Source organism: Etheostoma cragini, chromosome 17 (assembly GCF_013103735.1).
Source record: "Etheostoma cragini isolate CJK2018 chromosome 17, CSU_Ecrag_1.0, whole genome shotgun sequence".
In the NCBI taxonomy this organism is placed as follows: domain Eukaryota; kingdom Metazoa; phylum Chordata; class Actinopteri; order Perciformes; family Percidae; genus Etheostoma; species Etheostoma cragini.
The window spans coordinates 1,259,006-1,278,835 of record NC_048423.1 but is presented as its reverse complement, the minus strand read 5'-3'; the positions used below and the strand labels follow the sequence as shown (position 1 = coordinate 1,278,835).

Sequence of the window (19,830 nt, the reverse complement as noted above, 5' to 3'; positions counted from 1 at the left end):
AATTAGAAAAGGAAACAAGTAGGAAACAGACAAAAGGCAGAGGAAACAAAAGCTCAGTGGCAGCCACGTCCCTGTTTGTGTTCAACATAATGTTGCCTGATTCAATATTGTTTCATGTCATGAAACAATACATGTCTTGGGAAATCTATCGTAGTGGCACATAATATAGCATGTGGCTTCATTTGTGAACAGTTTGCTCTTTCAGCAGCACACAGAACAACTTAACGATACACAGGGTCGGGGGCTCTGACTAATATTACACTGGGGTACTCCTTCTTAAATTTCCTGATGTAGGTTGGTCAAATTGGAAAAGTTCTCTGGTTATATAAAAGATTCAATGAATGCAATGCAGATCAAGCCTGTAGACAGGGGGCGTTCGGGTGGTTTGAAAGAACCACCCCTCCCACTGCCAAAGGTCCATAATTTAAGTCAGCTTTTTGGAGAAAAAAAACTAGTGTCTTTTTAAATAATGATGGCCAATAATTTGAATCCCCCCAAATTGAGAAAGATCCAAACCAAATTGAAGCCCTAATCTGATTCAAAGCTCAATTTCTGTGGATGTGTGAACAATCCACGCAACTAACTTTATGCAATTAACACCAAGGACACCGCGTGTGTGTGTGTGTGTGTGTGTGTTTGTGTGTGTGTGTGTGTGTGGTACATAATCGTTTTAAGCAATTTTTCATATTTTATATTTATAAATGTATACAGTATGTATACACATGTATACATACATGTGTATACACACACTGTATATGCAGATATAAACAATGCACTTTAGAATGCATCCCAGAGCCAAAAAATGTCACATCTTAAGCAAATTGAACAACATTTTAGTAAAAATTGTTCTTGTTAGACCAAATAATCCAGAAAGTTTACTGCATAAACAAATCAATGCATTAAAAGTCACCAAACTTAAGTATTTGAACCTCAGTTAAACACAAAATAAGGCGAAAAATGCAAAAAAATGTTCACAAAAAAGAACTAATAATGATACTGATGGTTCAATGCTAAAGTCCGGGCAAGTGAGATTAGATGATGAAGCACTGCCCCCTCCTGGACAAATGTTGCAAACACAAGTAGAAACAGATGGGTGTTCATAAACTGTAATCCAGCTTTTCTGCAGACATGCATGTTCATCCTATTATACAAATTATAAAGCTTTACAGAGCAAAGTAAAAGATCACAAGATAAACATAGTTAGGAGCCTAGCTGGCTGGCTGGCCTGTGGAAAGCCAGTTTAAATAGATAAGTTGTCAGAGTTTTGTAATAATAATACTCATCATCATAATACTCAATCATATTCGTACCTTCAGCAGGCACCGCCAGGCACCACCTACCAAGAAAGGGGGTCTGTCCGAGGCTTCTTCCTAAAAGGACGTTTTACCTCGCCGCTGTTGCACTAAATGCTCGCTCTTATTGGAACTTTTGGGTATTTGCAAATTCTGTGAGAGTGGTCTAGACCTGCTCTATCAGTAAATTATGTGAGTGTGGTGTAGACCTGCTCTATCAGTAAATTATGTGAGTGTGATGTAGACCTACTCTATCAGTAAATTATGTGAGTGTGGTGTAGACCTGCTCTATCAGTAAATTATGTGAGTGTGGTGTAGACCTGCTCTATCAGTAAATTATGTGAGTGTGGTCTAGACCTACTCTATCAGTAAATTATGTGAGTGTGGTGTAGACCTACTCTATCAGTAAATTATGTGAGTGTGGTGTAGACCTGCTCTATCAGTAAATTATGTGAGTGTGGTGTAGACCTGCTCTATCAGTAAATTATGTGAGTGTGGTGTAGACCTGCTCTATCAGTAAATTATGTGAGTATGGTCTGGACTTAGTCTTTTTGTAAAGTGTCTTGAGATATTGTAGATTCTTGATATTGATACTATAAACAGAATTGAATTGGGAGACATTGGAGGACTTGGTTTCCTGCTAAAGGAATTAATGCTCTAGCTGTTACAGATTATATTTTAGATGCATGGATACATTTATTATGCAGATTGTAAAGCCACCCTGAGGCAATTATCATTTGTGATATTTGGCTATATAATAAAATTGACTTGACTTGACATTTAAAATGTTGCATTTACCGTGACCGATTGATTTATGGTGTGAAATTAGAACTGTATTAACTCTTAATTAGCTGCCAGAAGACATTCAGAGACATTTACACAGGAAATAGTCTTGTTAAATAACATCTTGCAATCATCCTACATATATTACAGAGAAGGGATGAACATGTTTGTACAGTGTGTAATGGAGTATTTTCAATTAACCTTTTCATTTATATCTGAACAGGACACATTTTACTTCAGTGTGTGTATTTATACTAGCTCTAGTGAACAATCTGAGAGTGGCTCTAGTAATTTATCAAAACACACTCTGTGAAACACACTGAGCCCCCTGATTGGTCCATTAAAGGCTCCTGGATGATTTGTGCACTGTGACTCTTATTTCTTATTATTATAAAACAGTGATTTTCAACTTTTTGTTATTAATTTACCATAGTTTTTCATATAGCGCACAATAGAGCACTGTACCATCAGTGTCTGATTTAATACACAACAATTTTGTAACTGAAAAACACTTAAAAGCTCCATTTCAAGTATTTGGGGACAGTTTGGCATTAATGGAATGGACCACCAGAGGAAAATAGGGGAGGTCATGTCTTTGTATTCTTTGTTGAGAGAAGGGTCACCCAACGTTTTTTAGTCTAGAAAACAGCAAAATTCACGAATAGCTTCCTAACCCTCATGTTGCCCTCGGGTCAAATTGACCCGTTGTCCTATATCAATGTTCTTTTTAACTACTCAAAAAAACATGATTGATTCCACACAAGGCTCTTTGACAAGTACACATCTCTTCTTTCATTCATTTTGAGGCATCTTATTAAATGTATAGCATTTAAAAAAAAGAAAGAGGTGTTTTTGAAATAGTATTGAGTAAAAGTTGACATATTCCAGTAGGTGATTATCCATCAACATCCATTCCTTTGATTTTAGTCTAAATAATTACTAATTTCTGCTTTTCTAACTCAAACATTAGGTGTTATTTCCTATAAATGAGGTTTGACCATAAATTCCAAAAATAACTGTAAAACTAAAGTTAATAAGTTAGTGTTACGCAGTGTTGAAAACGGCAACAGGACAAACATTCAAAAAAATCCTCAAAATGGACAAAAACGTAAGAAAAAGTTAAAAACATTGATCAAAAGCGTCAAGAAAAGTGTTAAATAAAAAAATGGACAGTCTGTAAAAATCCATAATGAAGGCGTAACTATGGTGTATAATTCCTTTTAGAATTACATATAAAACAAACCTCACAGACCCCCTGCAGTACTGCAGAGTACACCTTGGGGAACACGTACCACCATTTGAGAAACGTGTGTGTGTCCAACACACAAGAAGTGGGGGCAAAACATGCGCCGGCTGCCATAGCAACTGCCAATTCACCACAGATAATAACACACAATAAAGCATATTCTGTCTTTCCTGCCCTCCTCCTATCCCTCCCCTTTCCCCATCCAACAATACAGAGCATGTGTTTGGCATGAATTTGTATCTTGTATCTTATCAATGTTACCGCCTGAAACCTTTTTATAAAAAAAAAAAAAATCAGCAAAGGAACATTTACGCTCTTAGTCAAACAACATCGTTTGAATGGATGTTAACGAAGCATACAAAATATTAAAATCCAGAATGAAGTATTAGGAGGAAACGTGTGTGTGTGTGTGTGTCTCTGTGTGTGTGTGTGTGTGTGTCTGTGTGTGTGTGTGTGTGTGTCTCTGTGTGTGTCTCTGTGTGTGTGTCTGTGTGTGTGTGTCTGTGTGTGTGTGTGTCTCTGTGTGTGTCTCTGTGTGTGTGTCTGTGTGTGTGTGTAGTTTGGACTTGATTCATTGCAGCTCAAGTGGACATGGGTTTATGTTTGGGACGATAACTTAAAGAGACCAGAAGACGTCTGCAGGACTGTACTGCCCCCTTTTAGTTTGCCATGGTCTATATTCATCTTTATTGTTATATTTGGTTTCTTTTTAATTTTGCTTTCATGTTTTTATGTACTGTATTGTGTTATTCTGGATGAGAGCAGCCGTGCTGTAGCTAATGGAGATCCTGATCAACTCAAGTTAAGCTGCCCCATTAGAAACCCCCTGATGGTTTACTGTAATCCTCTTTAACTCCCCCATAAGGTCAATGGGCTCAAAGATGATAATTTTATTGATTTGCTGTTGTCTAATAATCTCTTTAATCTCTGTTTTCACTTCAGTTTGGGGGAAAACATGTTCATGTGCTTTTTCGAAAATCTGAGTATTGACTGATCTCATGTGAAGAATTTTAAGCTTAAAAGGTTTTTCATGTCTGTCAGCAGCACCAGTGAATGTTTCAGAACAGATCCGTCCTCTTTGTTAGGCAGCCTGCCCGCTGCGATGGTGACTTGTTTCATAACCTGTGAAAGCATTGGGCAATTTTATCATCAAAACAAAAAATTATTAACACATTTGGGTGTAACATTTTACTGATATGTCATCGTCGTGCAGTATATGTGAGATTCGCGTCCGTAGTCTTCCTTTAATTGTCTTGTATGTTTTTTTTGTTTTTTTTTGTCTAACATTAAAGCAAAAACATAACATAAATGTATGGTTTCTATGGGTCCCCTTATGGCCCAGTTGGTGGAGCAAGTTTCCATATGTAGAGGTTTAGTCCTCGACGCAGGGGCCCGGGTTTGACTCCAACCTGCGGCCCTTTGCTTCATGTTTCCCCCCCCTCCCTGTCATGTCTCCGTCTGTCCTCTTGAATGAAGGCCTAGAAATGCCAACAAAATATCTAGCTTTTGTGGTTGTGAACAGTGACTTTTGATAAACAATCAGGAGGTAACTGTCAGATTTCATTGTCATTTTTTTATTATACTTTCTATTATCATATACTAGGCCTGTGTAGTGTAAAAGTGCCTTTTATAACATGTGCAGTGGCTTGAGAAAGTTAAAACATCCCTGTTAAAGTTGATAAAAAAGAGGAATAAAAAAAATCTTTTGTGAATTGATCTTAGTGCCCTAATTAACTGGGAATGGGTAACTTTCCATAAAATCATCTCTCAGTGCAAATCAATCCAGCTACTAGGGTAACATCATGCTGATCTCTAGGTGAAGGGTATGGGGTGATGTGTGTGTGTGTGTGTGTGTGTGTGTGTGTGTGTGTGGGGGGGGGCTATTTTAAATTCAAAGGCCAAGGGAACTTCATCAGGATGCATAGGATCCTGGATCCATGAAATAACTGGCCTTTAAAATTCAAAACCTGCCTGCTTCTATGGGAATTTAACGTGGGGGGGGGGGGGGGGGGGGGGGGTGTATTTATGCCCCCTGTATTTTAAGGAAGAACATTCATATTTACATTATTCATTCACAAAGGAAGCTGGTGTCCTTTTTTATTCCTCTTTTTAATCAATTTTAGCCTGGGTATGCAAACTTTCTCAAGCCACTGTATACAGTATGTGTCGGAAGAGGTGCATTTATCATTCATCATAATTTTGTGTTTCAGTTTGTCAATCAAATGATGAGCTACTGTAAACCTGCTACCGGTAGCTCACGGGCGACCTGTTTGAGACCCCTACATAAACTTCCTATAATATGATACCACTGAAAACTTAGTGAGAATAGACTCATTCAAAGTGTTACCTTCAGCCGCTTACCTGCGGTGTTCTCAGGTCAGATCTGTGGAGGCTTTTTGATACTTCCAGTGGGTGCAATGTCAAAAGTGACACCAAACTTCATATTCCACATAACTGTTCTTTTGAGACGTGAAAACTGAATTCAAACCGGTTTCAAACGCCGTGATCTTGATAACTGTGATTTTTAATCATGTTAGTGTCTATTAAAGATACTATTTAAATCAAGTGTAACGTCTCTGTATGTCTCAGGTCCAGACTGCTCTCTGTCCGTTCCCTCCACTGAGGCCTTCTGGGTGCTGCCTAGCGTCAAACCGTCGGCTCAGTCTCTGGGCCGGGCGTCCCAACAGGCTCTGGTGCACTCTGGGCTGATGTGGGTGGTGGGAGGATACTCTTTCAACTACTCCAACTACCACATGGTCCTCAAGTAAGCAATTCCTTAAAAGAAAGTTTCTGCTTCTGTAAAAGTTGGAGGTCCGTGTAAAAATCCCACTTGTGTTGAGAAAAACAAGATTTATTTGCGATCTAATGGAGAAACACTACACTTCCTACAATCCTTAACGTAACAGAGACATCTCTGATTGGTCCAACGCGCTGTTACCATGGAAACGTTTACTGTACCCGCAAAACCGCAAACATCTAGATTGAGCTTCTACCATTGGAGTCTAACTGATGGCTCCTGTTCACAGTCTTGTATCTTTTGCCGTTTTTAAAATGTTTTTTGACCTAAATCAAATGTTTCATATTCACGACTCATCTCGTCGCTGGTTGGCTTGGTTACAGACTTAAAGCTATAGTGCATAGTTTCTGTCACCCCCAGGAACTCTAAATAATGACCCCAAAAAACGTCTTTGGCACTTACACATGATAAAAGTCCTCGAGATCGTGCACCACTCCACCCCAGATGTTGTGCTAAGTGTGTTAAGAGTTGAGGAAAGTTGTGAAAGATGTTGAAAAAATTGTCACAGCAATTGCAAAAAAAAAAACTGTTTCACACACCCTGAAGAAGGCCGTCTGTGCCGTTACACGTTGGTTGCTCCTCCCTATGTCTTTTAAATGTTCTGTTATGAAATAGTCAGTAAAATAAAGGCTTTTAAAGTCATTTGAAAGAAGAGTGCCTTGGGTTCCCTTTTTTCTAGACTTTGAATAATTGACTTCCCGATCCTAAAGAGCACCTTCAAACATCTGGCTGAACTTCCTGACACCCGGGACTTTTTTGTCTAGCCTTCTGTTTCTCTTTCTTTTCTTTGTTTCCGTCTACAGCTACAACCTGGAGAGCGGCACGTGGGACGTGGTTCCCGTCAGCAGCGGCCCCCTCTACAGATACGGCCACTCGTTGGCTCTGTACCAGGTAACACAGCTGGGGCTGCTACTCTGACCCTCGTGTTGACCCGGTGTCCTATATCAATGTTCTTTTTATTCCCCCAAATAACATGATTTGTTCCACACAACACTCCTTGCCAAGTACAAATCTCTACTTTCATTAATTAGGGGGTTTCTTTTTCAATTTCATAGCGTTTGAAAAAAACTTGAAGTGGTTTTGAAATAGTATTGAGTAAAAGTTGACATACTCCATTCCTTTAATTTTAGTCTCAATAATTCCCAAGTTCTGCTTTTCTAACTCCAACATTAGGTCTAATTTCCTATAAATTAGGTTTAATGACCATAAATTCAAAAACAACTTTAAATCTAAAGTTAGTAAGTTAGTGTTACGTAGTATTAAACATCAAAAAAGTGACAAACATTGAAATAAAGCGTCTTAAGTGTTGAAAAAATTTACAAAAACGTAAGAAAAAGGTAAAAACATTGATAAAAAGCATCAACAAAAGTGTTGATTTTCAATTTTGGCGGAAGAAAACTCAAGGGTTAACGCACACTGTCAATAAAAGTTGAGTGAGGCATTAAAGTACAACAATAAAACTCTGAATTCCAACAGCTTTAGTTAACTATTATAAAATATTGTTGCAGCTCATTTGACCCGTTAAAAATTACAATCAAACGTCCCTCCGTCCGTCTTTTCTTTCCTCGTGTAGGACGAAATCTACATGTTTGGTGGGAAGCTGGAGGCGAAATCGGCCAACGTCACGGACGAGCTGTGGGTGTTCAACATCCCCAGACGCACCTGGTCACCACGGAAACCAGCCCCGCCTCCTCCCTACGCCCTGGAGGGGCACACGGCCCACGTGGTGGAGCTGGCCGACGGCGGGCCCGTCATGCTGATCTTCTTTGGCTACTCGCCGGTCTACAGCTACAGCAACAAAGTTCAGGAGTACAACATCAGTAAGTGCACCTGCTGACCCTGCTGGCATCGACTGCCCCCCCCCCCCCTTTGTCTATGGTTTAATTGCTTTTTATTGATGGAAGTCCAACACAAGGACTCTTGAAGCTGTCAACATTTTCCAAAGGCTATGTTCAGTCAGATTCACTGTCATAATTGCTATTTTTTAAACGATTGATTGGCTTCAGAATCAGAAAAGGGACTTATTCCGTAAGGGACTCATTAAGTAAGTAACCATTATAAGGAATATGCTTTGGTGGATGCTGCATACATAAACATATTAAAAGGAAATGTAAAAGAAATTTCAACATAAAACAAGATACACACCATATTTGCTTAACAATAATAAAAGAGGCTGAATGGTTTGGTGCAGGATAAGCAAAGAAGTTGATGACTGTGCAAAAAGTTCCGTATACATAGCAATTTGCAATTTTAGAAATATTGCAATTTGATAGTATTGAGTATTGCGATCTTCTTTTCTTTCTTTAAAGGTCCCATGGCATGACAATTTTACTTTATGAGTTTTTTTTTAACGTTAATACTAATGAAAGCTCATTGTGGGACTGGCTCCAGTCGCTGTAATTCTGTAAAAGAGACTTCAGATACAGTATTAGGGGACCACTAAGGTCTATATAAAAGAGACTTCAGATACAGTATTAGGGGACCACTAAGGTCTATATAAAAGAGACTTCAGATACAGTATTAGGGGACCACTAAGGTCTATATAAAAGAGCACATTGTATATTCAAAGAGCCCCATGTCATGGGATCTTTAACACAAGCATATGTTACACTTCAAAAGACAATCCATCATGAGAAATTTCTATAAGCAAATTGTTTTCTATAAAACAATGTGCATCACATATCAGTGAGACAGTCTGACATTTATTTCATGTGTAAAGAAGAACATCACACGTATTTCGGTATTTTATGCTCTCGCTCGTGAAACATATGATGTAGTCTACGTCAGCGGAACTGTACGAACATAAAATATTCAGGTGAATTATTAGTAAAAGAATGAAATGAACAATAATCATTCTTTCTTTCTGCTGTTGACATTCTCAAGTGAAAGATTTCAACTTCCAATTTTGGGAGGAACCCACCCAGCTGCATGAAACACACAAACCAGTACCAGAAAAACACCAAGATCAGTCCCACACACTTCCATCAGTCACTCAGATCCTGGAGGTTCAGCCTCTTCTTTTGTATGTCGGATATCAGAATGAACATGCGCTTCACGCCTTTAACACATTGCTCCTAAAACTCGACATGAAAGGAACTATATTGTCTGGTCTCAGAGCCATACTGGGTGGAGCTTCTTTATGTCAAGGCAGAGCCCCCTCTTACAGCAAAGTCCTGCTAAGAAGCATTCAGTAGCTCACTGGGTACAAAAAAACTCAAGAAAAAAAAAAAAGAGTTGGCAATCCAAACTTTTTTTTCTGTAGAATACTGTTGCATAACTTTCTAATCCTGGCATTAATGTTCTCTGTCAAGCAGGGTAAAGATGACTTTTCAAATGTTCTTGTTTTCCGAGTTGGAACCGGTTGTTAATGCTCAATCCTTTTTTTCTTCTTTCACCCCGTTCACATACTTTTGGTTTTGGGGCTATTTGGTGTGGTTTGGTGGAGGACCATGATTTCCAATGAAGGGAAGTCTTAATACCACAGCATATGTGATATTTTAGTCAATAGTCTTTAGCCAACTTTATTGCAACAGTTTGGGGAAGGCCCTTTCCTCTTTTAACATTACAGTGTCCCATAGGCGTAATTGCACGCTTCCATTTACATAAATAAAGATGTTTCCACCATAGATCGATTCAGAAAAGGCACAAATTGTTGAAGAAATGTTCACCTGATTGCAGAAAATGAAGTGTTTTGATTGCTTAAAAGTGCAGATCTCAACCAATGTTGAAACCAAAATTGCGATTCTTTTTCACTGATACTGCATTTTAATTCATTAACATGAAAAGGAATGACCACTTTTGCATCATTATTCTCATTTTCACGAAAGAAAACTGAAATAAAAAAAGATTACAGTGTCTTTTTGGTGAGGTTCTGTACCAAGTGTACTAGTCTTTAGGATAGGATTTATAGGCCTGGGACGTCTCTGCAGCACCACAATACTTTGCCACATATTTTACCTTTAACAAATATTAGGATATTGCACTAGTCCATTCGGCGAGCCCTTAAATGGTACGAACGAGTTCATGAGAATGCGTTGAACAATGGCAGACATCCACCGTGTAGAGAATGTGAGCAATACACAGAACCCAGAGAAGAGCTAAACTCCATGTGTGTTGTTGTGTTTTAATATGGTTTGTTGTCCAGCTCTCTTAGACCAGAGGCTGAACTTCTGTCTGTTTGAGCTTTTGATATCAAAACAATAATCTTCATTCAGAATTGTCCTCATACTTCTGGCCATTTAATGTTCTTTTGGACGTTTGCTCTGTTTCCCTGATGAGCCAGTAGGTGGCAGTGTCACACCACGTTGGAAACCAAGTCAAAATTGCAGCACAGACCGATAGACAAACATGTGTGCAGCTACACAACAAAAGCGCATACACACACACACACACACACACACACACACACACACACACAGTGTGGTCATTAAGAAGAGGTGGCACCCAGGCCGCAGTGTCTAGGAGATGATTAATGAATCCAATGCATTCCCTCACTCTCCTTCCTCCCTGTTTTTCTGTTTTTCTCTCTTTCTTCCTTCCCCTTTCTCTCTGTTTTTCTACACTCTCTCATCCCCTTTCTTTTTCCCCCCCATCTTTTTCCTCTCCTCCTCTAGGCCTCAGTTTCTGTCCCCCCTCTGTCCTTGCTCCCCCTTCGGTCCCCCATCATCTCCTGCTCCTCTCCCTCACCTTTTTCCATTTCCTTCCATCACTTTCATCTTCACCCACCTCTATCCCTTCCCCCTCTCTCTGACAATGTCATAGCATAAGTCTGCGCTGAGCATCATTAGGCTTCGGAGGGCGAGCAACCATGAGTCAGTGCAACCTGGAAATGAGCAGAAGGGAGAAGAAGCAGAGTGTAAATTATGAGATAAAAGGATTTAATGGCCGCTCAGAGAGACAGGTTCACAGCAATTAGCTGCCGGAGATAAGATAAGAGTTGAAGACCTTCTACCTTCTTGTCGTCTCTTTACAGTTGTCCCTCTTTCTATTGCAGTTTCTCACGTTCTTTCTTGTTCTTCTTTACATCATTTCTCTCTGGGCACTTGTAGATCGGCCAAGAGTTTTTGATGTTTGCCAATTAAAGTGCTCATACTCAGCTTCTGACTGGCTAGTAGTCCTTACCTAGGTACTGTCAGGGCCCTCATACTCTGCTCCTGACTGGCTAGTAGTCCTTACCTAGGTACTGTCAGGGCCCTCATACTCTGCTTCTGACTGGCTAGTAGTCCTTACCTAGGTACTGTCAGGGCCCTCATACTCTGCTTCTGACTGGCTAGTAGTCCTTACCTAGGTACTGTCAGGGCCCTCATACTCTGCTTCTGACTGGCTAGTAGTCCTTACCTAGGTACTGTCAGGGCCCTCATACTCTGCTTCTGACTGGCTAGTAGTCCTTACCTAGGTACTGTCAGGGCCCTCATACTCTGCTTCTGACTGGCTAGTAGTCCTTACCTAGGTACTGTCAGGGCCTCATACTCTGCTTCTGACTGGCTAGTAGTCCTTACCTGGGTGGAACAAAAGTGAGATGTCTTTTTTTTTTATGAGATCAATGTAAATCTATTCTGGTACAAACTCTATATACAATTATGAACCTGAAAATGAGCATAATGTTTATTAGCATTACTTTTTCAACACATCTACACATGTCATCCAGTCTCTCATCAATGGTGTAACTTGTTTAAACGAGGGCAGATATTAAATGGTAGTGATCCTGGAAAGCTGAATGGAATTTATTACACAGCATAATACATAATACATTGAAACGGCAGTAAGTTGAGAAACTGGGGTCTGAGTCTTTTGAAATCTTTCACAGTGCGTCTCAGGCTTCATTTACATTGCTATGTTTTGGTTTTTACATGTAGGCTAAGCAGAGTTTTGAGCCAACAGTGATCTCTGTGTGTTTTTTATCTCCAGTAGAAGATCTAATCTCACATCTTATATTGGGCACAAACAGGAGGAAGCATGTATACTCCGCCTGTTGTTGACAGTTGCCAAGGTAACGTTAGTAGCTTAGTCTCAGGGACGTTGTGACCCGTTCAAGCAGCGAAACATTGGCATCAGTGTCGGTGTTGCCAACGGTCTCCGTTTGTGGCCGTTGACACGGCAACACAACCCCGCAGATTCCAAACCAAAACGGGCCAGGAGTGTTTTCAGTTGTCTCTGAAACGCCAGAGCAGTGTGAATGCACGCTGTAAACAAAGCAAAAGTTGTTTGTTTTTTATGTTAAAGCTACTCGGGGAGCAGTGGCAGGTCGCATGGTTCAAGGACCAAAGTACAGAGTTTGGATTGGTAGCTGGAGAGATGGCAGTTCACTTCCTGGGCATTGCCAAGGTGCTCTTGAGCAAGGCACCGTACCCCCCACCCCCCAAAACCCAAAACCACTCACTCTGACATCTCTCAGTTTGTGCATGAACAGGACCGGATCGTGTGTGTGTGTGTGTGTGTGTGTGTGTGTGTGTGTGTGTGTGCGTGTATTCCAGGCCTGTGTGTAGTGATTTCTAACAAACAGAATGTAAATTGCAATTTCCCCACAGGGGATCAATAAAAAGTATAAATTAAATTAAATTAAATTATTCCTACAGGTGTAATCCTAACCCTCCTCAGCCAGTGGGGGCATTCAGATGCAGATTCTCAACACTAATTCAGAGGGTTGTGTGGTGAAATTCCCTGTCTGAGTGCTTTCTGGTTTATTTTGTGTTTTAGTTTCTCACTTTGTCTCCTACTGCTCTTAGTACTACTAGTGCTCTCGGGGATTTACCCATTTGGATGACGCCATGTTTTTTCAGGCCTTTGAAGTTCCTCGTCCTTCTAAGGCTTTGTCTGCTGTGTTGTTTTTTCTTTAGTGGGAGGTGCTCGGATGACCTAATGCCCGCCTGTTTTTAATAAGATTTCTACTCAACTGAATTCATCGGTATGCATCACACTGGTCTAATAAAGGGTCGCTTTTGAATTCAGTCTAATTTCCTCTGGCCCCTCTTACGGTTTGGCTCACTCCCTCTCGCCTTTCTTCTTTTCTCTTCCCCTCGCTCTATCTCATCTCCAGAATTAGAAGTGTGTTGCTTTTTGGCACGGACGTGGGAAGCCAAACCTGCCAAAGCATCGAAAAACTTTTAAGTCATCGACTTTCTGTTGTGTATTTTCCTTATGCAAAAAAGACAATCAAATGTTATTGTTATATATTGTGTGTGTGTGTGTGTGTGTATGTATGTATATATATATATATATATATATATATATATATATATATATATATATATATTATATATATATTTATTTTCTTTTGTGATTCGGATTAATCAGACGCCTGTCTGCTCTTTGTGTCTCAGGGTCTAACTCGTGGCAGGTCGTGTCTGCCGAAGGGGCCGTGGTCCAGGGCGGGTACGGCCACAGCAGCGTCTACGACGAGGCCAGCGGCTGCGTGTTTGTCCACGGCGGATACAAGGCGCTGAGCAACAACAAATACGGCCTGGTGGACCACATGTACCGATACCACGTCCACACCAAAACATGGTGAGAGCACACAATGATGTTACCCTGTCACAAAACAATCTGATAGGGTCCTGGCAGAAATATACCGGTACCTTTTCCATTAAGTTTGCAGACCATGTGGCCAGGTTGGCTCAGTGGTTGAGCCGGCGCACATATACTGAGAGGTTTATGCCTTGATGCAGTGATCCAGGGTTTGAATCTGATCTGTGACTATTTCCTGCTTTCTCCTCTAGCTGTCCTATCAAATTAAGGCGAAAATGCCCCAAAAATAATCTATTATTTATCTATCTCATTGTCTAAATACATCCATCCTTTATTTTGATGAGCATTACTAGTTTATAATTTATACTGTTTATTGATCCCCATTGGGGAAATTACAATTTACACTCTGTTTGTTAGTAATCACCTATACACATGCTGAGGACTTGTTCCTTCATTCAGACATCCATCTGCTCTATTTTTAATTATTTAGCATGCACTATGTCCGTTTTTCTCAAACCTTTTACACAACATGCCCATTCAGAAACTATTACCAACTACGTGTGGCAGGCGCCCAGTCCAATGGGAGTTGGGTTGGGAACCGGAGGTACGGGTTTGAGTCCACCAATGGAACAAAGTATGGTGGTGAACGGGTAGCTGGAGAGGTGCTAGTTCACCAAGGTGTTCTTGAGCAAGGCACCGGACTCCCAACTGCTCTGGGTGCCTTTCCACGGGCAGCCGCCCCTCCCCCACACACACACACACACACACACTCTGACACCTCTCCAATTAGTGCATTGATAGGTATTGAGCATGTGTGTAATTCAGGCCTGTGTGTAATAACAACAAAGTGTAAATTGTAATTTCCCCTTGTGGGACTAATAAGGGATACATTATTTATTATTTATAGTCAGCTACGGCCAGTAGAAAAAATATTGGGCCTCCTTTATCTCCCCCAGGCTGAGTCCTTTGCAGTGGACCGGGTTTGAGTCCGACCTGTGGCCCTCGCTGCGTGTCATCCCCCATCTCTCTCCCACCTTCCTGTCTATCCACTGTCACTACCAAAGGGAAAAAAAGAAAGCATGATTGATTGTTAACAGCTCCAGCGAGGCTGTACCTCCTAAATCCTGCTCCATCTGAACCCAAATTTGTATATAATTTACATATCTCCTTACTGCTCTGCTTCGTTTGCTGCTAGCATGCACTGTGGAGACTTCAACCACCGCTGCTTCAGTAGCGACGTGCACCAGCTTGTCCACTACACTTTCAGCTGGGCTGTTTACAATATTTTCCTCCTCATCCACACTCCTCTTCCTAATAGTTGCTGTTTGGAGCCACCCTTTTTTAACCATTCATTTTACCTCTGCTTAATATCTTGCATCTCAGCTCTTGTCTAACTATGGTTGCACGTGCACTAAACGGAACTATTAGCAAGCTCATATTGAAGCACTTAAACATTTTAAATGACTTTTAACCGATCGTAGGTAAAGTATTATTGGAAAGGTTGTAGTATTGTTTTTAAATACTAGATCAGAGATACCACTTGAGGGAGCTCGCAAACCACCATTACATGTCCTTTAAGTGACACTTTTATCCAAAGCGACACGATTGCTTTATATGTCAAAGGCTGCATGACTCTGGAGCAACTAAGGGTTAAGTGTCTTCCTCAGGGACACATTGGCTGTATCACAGTGGGAATTGATCCCAGATCCCCCACAGCAAAAGCCTGTGTCATATCTACTGCACCATCACCACCCACACTGTGCCGTCACCACCCATGTTCGACAGTTTGAGAATGAGTGCACGTAATTTCCTGCACCAGTCTTACTCTTACAGAGGTGAGCACACTATCAGTTAATCAAAACTTGAATAAATAATTAAAAACAATGTTTCATGCAGCTGTTGTGTAATGCAACCGTGCAAAGATAGACGGTGTGGTTGTGTCAGAATGAGCTGAGGAGGGATGAGAGTGGAAGGATCCGCCAGGAGGTCTGACCTCAGCTGACCCCAGGCAGATGGATGGGTGAAAGAAGACGCTCGGCTCCTTCAGTCCCTCCTCTTCATAAGCATATGCTCACATGTGCTCATCTCACTTTCATGATGGAATTTGTGTTTGGTGTCAGGTGTCACTTTAGCCGATGGACTTTTGAAAATTCTCAGACGGACACACGTGTGGGTATTCCAGCTATTCTACACAGCTACGGCCTAATGTAAAGACCATAACTTCCTCTCTGTCAGCAGAACCCTCCTGGCAAAGTCTACCAGGGCAGGGTAGAGTCCTGTACAGGACATCTCTATGGTGGTGGTTCCCAACTGGTCTGGGATCAGGGTCCATAGTTCTCCTCAAGGGGGAAAACGCATTTAAAGAGATAATTGACTTCATTTGAAGGTGAATCAATTGAAAGGAAAAGTTCATTTGATGCTCCTGTGTACACTGCAGGCATCAGATTTGTAGGGCCGACTGCACAGAACCAGCAGTATTTTTAGCAAGGGTTGCAACATTTTTATGTACTACAGATACCCCCAATGATTTTCAAAAAAATGTATTTGACTTATGTTAATTAATGTTAAAAAATATTTAGTCCTTATCCTTTTTCATTTCTTTTAGCTCTCTCCAAACAGGTACTGCTAACTTGAGTAGGGATTGAATGATTTGATCAAGCAGCTCTAGACTTTCCAGATGTGTCCCAGCAAGCAGATCCAATTTTAATGATAAAGAGTGATTTTGCAGGGGGTGGGACTATCAAACAAATTTACCCACTGATTGCAGACATGTCTATCGCGGTGTAAGTCTATTAGAAAAATCTTTTTTGGCCAGAAGGCATCCCGTGACGGGCCGGGAGTTGCAATTCCATAGATCCGCTGTGTTTGAATTGCTTCAAATCCCAGCGTACTTCTTTTGAGCTTGCTTTTATTTCCCAGGATAACATGAACACAGTAGTTTTGTGATGTTTTTTTTAGCGTGAGTTAGACCTCTAGAAACTAAACTAGAAGATGAGCATTATTTATTTATCTCACTCACGATGTCTGTGTGTTCATTAGTGATGAGGCTCAGTGTGTTCCTTTAAGAACTCAAATATCCAAAGTCTCTGGTGGAAAGTTGCTGCAGTAAGTGAAGAGGCCACAGATAGCCCACACAGTTGGTCCTTAATATGCGACCTTTGACCTCACACACAACCAACTGAGACCTCCAACAACGTGTGTGTGTGTGTGTGTCTCATAAAAGAACAGTTGGTATGAAGGGCAGTCACCACAGGCCAGGTCACACGCCCAGACAGACGCCATCAATGACATGGCGCACACACACACAGCCAAACACTCACATTACTGACAAATTAACACTTTCCTAATATGTCTCATGCTGACGTGCACTCTTTTCTCTGTGTGTTTATGTGTGTGTGTGTGTGTGTGTGCGCAGGCTGATCCTCGCGGAGAGTGGCGTAGCGCGGTACCTCCACTCTGCGGTGCTTCTGAGCGGCACAGTGCTGGTTTTTGGGGGAAACACCCACAACGACACGTCACTCAGTAACGGAGCCAAGTGCTTCTCTGCTGACTTCCTGGCATACGATATAGGTAAGGATCTAAAATCAAGTAATCAATATTGGTAAGTCTTAAAATCACACACATACACCGTGGCTCGGACTACAGTATATCTTGTAGCAGATGGTACTATTAGTTACCAACTACTTCCTTACACCCAAACATGACGGGAAAGGAGTAACACAGGGTGACCCAGCTGAGGTTGTGACTCCGGTTAACCTTATGGTTGATGACATCTCAATCAAGTGTTTCAATTAATGATGTTTTTTAAAGCTTGAGAAGAAAACATGCAATGGAGTGCCATCCTAAGACCTTTATTCCTCACAGATGAACCCCAATGTTTTTAACCCTCATGTCGTCCTCAGGTCAAATTGACCCGTTGTCCTATAACAAAGTACAAATCCCTACTTTCATTCATTTTGAGGGGTGTTTTCAATTTTAAAGCATTTGATAAACTAATTGAAGTGGTTTTGAAATAGTAACGTTAGGTATAATTTCCTATAAATGAGGTTTAGTGACCATAAAGCAGCGTCTACAAATAAAAATGTAATGTTTTCTATTTTAAGATACCTTCTATTGATTAATTAATTGTCAGTGATGCTTAATGTAGCCTACAGCAGTGTAATGGACTTTTGGACTCGGCATGCAGGTGAAGCGCGGACTCATTGCAAAGTTTAACCTTCCTAGCGTGAAATACAGTTTAACTAAACACCCGAAAAACCTTGATGATACCATGCTGAATGAAGACTGGGTCAAAGGAAGAGGAAAAGCTTTCTGTAACCGGGCCAAAAAAACAATGACACAAAAAACCCTAAAAGAAGAAGAGTTTGCAAAGGAGAGGCTGTAGGATAGGTTGAGAGTGTGGATGATTAAGAATCTCATTACAGGCTACCCAGTCGCACCATAGACCAGATGGCATGAGGATATTTCCATCCCTCGACAGGGATGGTGAAATGGAAGAATGGAAGCGAGCTTTGGGAGAGGAAGAGGAGGACTACAGCATCTCTTCACAGGAGAGAAACAACGGGGAGCAGAGAGATCAACAAGAATGAAAACAGAAGGAGGGGAAAAAAAAACTTAAGATGGATGTATAAGCATGGAGAAGTGGTGCAGAGTGGGAAAGAGAGATGGACGAGGACAAAGAGAAGCATAGAGAGTGGAGGCAGGCGGTTCCGCAGAAGCTCAGTGGGTGAAGTTACCATGTCCTTGTCACATTGTGGTGAAGTTACCAGCAGACACGTGAACAGATCTTTCCCAGAGGCCATCACTCTCCTTACCCACCTCTCTCCCATTGCCAGATCATCCTCCATAGCGCGGATCCGTTAAAAAGTTGTTTAAGTCGTGCAACAGAAAACTTATAATGGACATAATTCTAATATATAATATAATATAATTCTAGCTATAGCTGTCTGGATTTACCCTGCAGAGATCTATTTCAGGACAAGGTAACCACAGTCCTCAGAAATCCACCAGAGGTTAAAATTCCAACACAGTGAGACAGGAAGGTAACAGACATCCGGCGAAAAAGACATGCATCCGGCGGAATTTCCTGCAGCACCGGAGCAGATGCTGAGATAAAGCAATGAAGGTCTTAGCAGCGATAAGAAGAAATAAGTGTGCACTGCATTAAGGAAGGAGAGAGGGATTTACACAGAGCGGGAGAGAAATAACAGGTTAATGAAGGAGGGATTTAGGGAGAGAAAAAGAAACACGGACTACTGTGGAAGAGACTCACCTGAAAGCAATAAAGGTATGCTAGGGTAAAGCAGGTAATAAGCTTGTGAATAAAAGGCTAAATCAAACATAATAAGCAATAAAACATTTGTTTACTAAGTGTCCCTGACTTAGAGAAGTTGAGTCGTAATAAACGTCTGTATTTACATGTCCCTCAACTCTGCACAAATACAGAATATCATTATTTATTCACTACTGCTCTTAATTGCAGATCGGCACAACCCTACTGTCCACTAGCCACCTCTTCATCGCAGCGCAGAGACCCAGGAGGGAGAGAAAAGGGAAAGGAAAGAAGGCAAAGGGAGGTAGCAGGAGACATTTAGGGCAAATACACAGTCTGAACAGGAAGCACGCTCCGGCAAAAATCATTTGCATATGTTAGTTTTTTGTACGAGCTGCGTGTTGTTTTCCTGTCGACCACAAGCTTTTTATCCTTCCAGGTCAAAAAATGAAAACTAACTTAAAATGGGGTCTTTCCTGACATTTTTATCCAAACTCTTTTTTTTTTAAATTCTTGGTCAATAAACCAAAATTTATATGACATTGTACCTCATTTTTTTTTATAATAAAAGCTGAACTTGTGACTTATAGTTAAGATCAGAGGACGTTGGGTGGATCACAGACTGGTGTATGTCAAACTTTAGTCAGGATAGTGTTTTGAAACATTGCAATTTTTCAAATGGTAAAACATTGAATAAAACACCCAAAATACAATGATAGTAATCATTGATATTACCTGTAAAGATTGGATCAACTTTTTCAACGTCTCAAAACATTAGATATAATTTCCTATAAGTGAAGTTTATTGAGCATAAATTACAAAAATAACGTTAAAAAGTTAGTGTTAAAGCAAAAAAAAGTGATAAACATTGAAAAAAGGGACAAAAAAAAACTTGAAACAGTGATCATCAACTGGCGGCCCGCGGGCCGAATGTGGCCCGCCAAGCCGTTCGTTCCGGCCCGCGATTGGATTCCAA

The 19,830-nt window shown here is 40.9% G+C and overlaps 1 protein-coding gene and 1 long non-coding RNA gene across 5 annotated transcripts in view; one reads left to right on the top strand and one right to left on the bottom strand.

Moving 5' to 3' along the window:
• The window catches only part of atrnl1a (attractin-like 1a), a 250,037-nt gene that overhangs the window by 37,292 nt on the left and 192,915 nt on the right, over positions 1-19,830 (top strand). For 3 of the 4 annotated variants that reach the window (XM_034898108.1, XM_034898107.1, XM_034898109.1), the window contains exons 6-10: positions 5,911-6,085; positions 6,922-7,009; positions 7,692-7,938; positions 13,438-13,621; positions 16,998-17,152. In XM_034898108.1, coding sequence (XP_034753999.1) covers positions 5,911-6,085; positions 6,922-7,009; positions 7,692-7,938; positions 13,438-13,621; positions 16,998-17,152 — 849 coding nt within the window. Of the gene's footprint in view, positions 1-5,910; positions 6,086-6,921; positions 7,010-7,691; positions 7,939-13,437; positions 13,622-15,108; positions 15,145-16,997; positions 17,153-19,830 lie in introns of those variants that run through there. The other variant, XM_034898111.1, reaches the window with a different exon arrangement.
• The window catches only part of LOC117960329, a 14,001-nt gene continuing 7,885 nt past the window's right edge, over positions 13,715-19,830 (bottom strand). Inside the window, exons 2-3 of the long non-coding RNA XR_004660118.1 lie at positions 18,319-18,324; positions 13,715-13,820 (exon numbers count right to left, since the gene is read on the bottom strand). This is a non-coding gene — a long non-coding RNA (uncharacterized LOC117960329). The remainder of the gene's footprint in view (positions 13,821-18,318; positions 18,325-19,830) is intronic.